We start from the raw sequence: 3,597 nt of genomic DNA on the forward strand, positions 1-3,597 counted from the left end.
AAGGACAGACAAACGGATTAAGTCGATTATATCGACCCAGTGTGTAACTGGTACTTATTTAATCGACCCCAAAAGGATAAAAGGCAAAGTCGACCTCGACGGAATTTGAACTCAGAACATAGCGGCAGACGAAATACCGCTAAGCATTTCGCCCAGCGTTGCTAAGGTTTTTGCCGGCTCACCGCCTTTGATAGAATAACTATCGGTCAAGCACTGGGGTCAGTGTAATCAGCTAACCTCTTCCTTTGAAATTTCAAGCCTTGTGCCTATAGTAGAAACGTTTATTACACAGCCATGTATTTTCACCGTTGTCTCACGCATTTCATTACAAAACCACTCAACATACCAGATTAGTCTTTAACAGCTACAATGAACTATTTCATTCCAGGTCGGGGCGCTGCAGAGGTACTGAAGAATTATGTCAATAAAGTAGATCAACCACCAACAGAAGAGGTAAGGTTTTTTCTTTTTTTCCCTACCATTATGCCGAGAGGTGTCTTGTCCTAACTTCTGTCAAATTTCTCAAATGTTTCATTTAGTTTTCACAAAAGGTCATATCTACTGTATTTTCTATACTTTATTGTCATCCTTTTCTCTTGATCAAACTCCCTAATCTGTCATCACAATTCTTATTATCATCATCATTTAACTTATGTTTTCTATGCTGGCATGGGTTGGACAGTTTGACAGGAGCCAACAGACCAGAGGACTGTGCAAAGCACTAATGTCTGCTCTGGCATGGTTTCTATAGCTGGATGCCTTTCCTGATGCCAACCACTTCACAGAGTGCCCTGGGTACTTTTTATGTGGCACCAGTGAAGTCACCAAGTAACCTGCAGGGCAAGACCCCTCAACTGAAGGAGGGCTGGGGTAATATTGTGGGAGGTGGCTTTGTCCTAGGAGATGAGGTTAGAGTATGATAGAGGGACAGAAACAGGTGTCTTGCAGTAGAGAAAATATATTACGACTAAAAGAGGCAGAGATCAGACATTGAAGAGGCAAAGAACGACTCACACTTCCTCGTCCCCTGACAACCCTTATCATCATCGTCATCATTTAATGTCCGTCTTCCATGCATGGGTAAGACCGTCAACAGGAGCTGGCCAGGTAGAAGACTACCCCCAGGCTACTGTGTCTGTTTTAGCATGATTTTTACAGCTGGATGCCCTTCCTAACCACCAACCACTCCACAGAGTGGGCTGAGTGTTTTTTACATAGTACCATTACAGGCAAGGTCCCATGTGTTAAATGCCTCCGGCTCTTCTATACAACCCTTGACCTGGACAGGCATCTATCTCAGCCACTTGCACCCTTCACACCCATCAGGATAAAAAAAGGCTCAATCACACACTACAGTTCTACTACTTGGACATAAGTTAATGCTGACGATGACAATTTGGTGTCAAAATTTTCATCACACCAACTGCAACCTGGTTTCTAATTAAAATATTTTAATCTGCTATTATTCAATTTATTGACCAATGGGTTTTTTTTTCTTAATCTATTTTTCAGGATTGCTGTATCTGTTATGAGAAGATTGACCAGCCATCTGGCTATGGTGATGGCATTGATAAAGAATGTGTTAAATTAAAGAAATGTGGTCATTTCTTCCACAGATTATGTTTGTATGCCATGTACAATAATGGACATAAGGTAAGTTGTTACTGTCTACAAATGTTTTTCTTATCCCTACTATTTTTTTAAAATTATTTCTTGTAGGCGCAGGCATGACTGTGTGGTAAGAAGCTTGCTTCTCAACCACATGGTTCGGGGTTCAGTTCCACTGCATGGCACCGGTCTATCAAATGGATGGAGAGACAGAAACAGAAACACACACACAGATACATGCATATACAGGCACACACACACACACCATGAACCAGACATCAGATGTCCTCGCATTTCTTGTGCAGGTGTATAGCGTATCACACAGTAGATATTGAAGTGAACGCAGAGCAATGTAAAATGAAGTGTTTGCACTCAAGAACACAACACACCACCCTGTCTGCAAATTGAAACCCTAATCTTGCAACTACGAGTACAACACTCTAATCACTGAGCCACACATTTACTCACTTCTGCTCCAATCAACTATTAACTAACATTTACTACCTGTATGTTTGCTCTGTCTTCTTTCTCCTTCCTCTTCATCATATCTCACTTTACAAATCCTGGGACCAATCCTTCCTTGCACTTTGCTCTTCTAAATGTATCCCACTGGAATTTTGTCACAGCTCATGTTTTCCCTTCAGATACCAACCGACAGAGCTTGAAGCTGAATAAAATAAGTATCATTGCTCTCCTCGGTTTTAAGAGAGGATGGCGAAAGAGGGTGGTCGTGGATATTATCAAAGCCTCCTTTTCACCAAAAAAAAAAAGCACATGCAAACAAAAGAGTCCCTTCCAAAATTTCAACACATCCTTGTGACCTTTCTGTTCTCTTTAACCATTTTGTCCCCAATGGAATCTGTGTGTATGTTATGTAGGGTTGTTATTATTGTTTAGCCCTAGGTCTATGACCAGAAAGAGATTTTAGCTGTAACCATCCCATTTGTTTTGTTTTTCAAACATCTTACATAATGCAATTCTATATAAAATGTGTTGGGATTTTTTTTTTTTTTGAAGTAGAATGTAATTTGACGGTGATTTGACTTCTATTTCTAGAAAGTCAAGCAGCCATGTACAGACTTACTTGTGTGTGGAGTGGGAAGAAGTTGTTTGTGAGTGTATGTGGTGTTGATGAATCTATGTCTATGAGGGGGAAACTATGTACATATATATGTGTGTGTGTGTGAGACTGTATTTGTATGTGTGGAGAGATTATGTGTGTGTGTGTGTGAGAGAGAGAGAGAGAGAGAGAAGTAGAGAAAGTAGAGGCTTTTTCTATCTTGTCATAAAATTATATCAACAGCCGTTTCACTCAACCGGTGTATATTTATTTTAGGATGATAGTATCCAGTGCCCGACCTGTAAGACCATATATGGTAAGAAACTTGGTAATTGTCCAGATGGTGATATGGACTACATAACAATTCCAGAATCCCTACCGGGATATCAGAATACTGGAACCATCCGAATATTATACGACATCAAAGCTGGTATACAAGGTCCTGAACATCCCAATCCTGGTAAACGGTTTACAACCAAAGGATTTCCCAGGTGTTGTTATTTACCTGAGAACGAGAAAGGAAGAAAGGTAATGTGTGTGTGTTGTTTTCCTATGGTTATTGAGTAAAGCAGCCAGTGGGCAAAACGGTCATCAGGTCGGTTGGGGATCAGGAGGTGTGAATCCGGGAACAGAGACTGCTACCAGGGATGGTGCTAACTGGACACAAGCTATATATATATATATATATATATATATATATATATATGCAGCACAGAATTTTGTCAGTGAACAGGTCGCGGTCTCAAAGTGCCGAAAATATTTTGACAAATTAAATTTAAATGTTGAAGTAAATCTAACGGTCTTTGTGTGTTTTTAAATGGCTTATAAACACCTTCCACGCTGCAATTGTTTTCGTTCCAGCACACTATCTCAGATCAGGTCACTTGCTATGCAAGTACATCTCCGTATATATATATATATATATATAT

The 3,597-nt window shown here is 40.1% G+C and overlaps 1 protein-coding gene across 1 annotated transcript in view; it reads left to right on the plus strand.

Annotated features, from left to right (window-relative positions):
* The window catches only part of LOC106883897 (E3 ubiquitin-protein ligase DTX4), a 22,214-nt gene that overhangs the window by 15,623 nt on the left and 2,994 nt on the right, over positions 1–3,597 (plus strand). Inside the window, exons 6-8 of the mRNA XM_052976647.1 lie at positions 389–453; positions 1,513–1,653; positions 2,945–3,196. Of these exons, the coding sequence (XP_052832607.1) occupies positions 389–453; positions 1,513–1,653; positions 2,945–3,196 (458 nt within the window). The remainder of the gene's footprint in view (positions 1–388; positions 454–1,512; positions 1,654–2,944; positions 3,197–3,597) is intronic.

The sequence above is a fragment of the Octopus bimaculoides genome, chromosome 25, assembly GCF_001194135.2.
Source record: "Octopus bimaculoides isolate UCB-OBI-ISO-001 chromosome 25, ASM119413v2, whole genome shotgun sequence".
Classification (NCBI taxonomy): domain Eukaryota; kingdom Metazoa; phylum Mollusca; class Cephalopoda; order Octopoda; family Octopodidae; genus Octopus; species Octopus bimaculoides.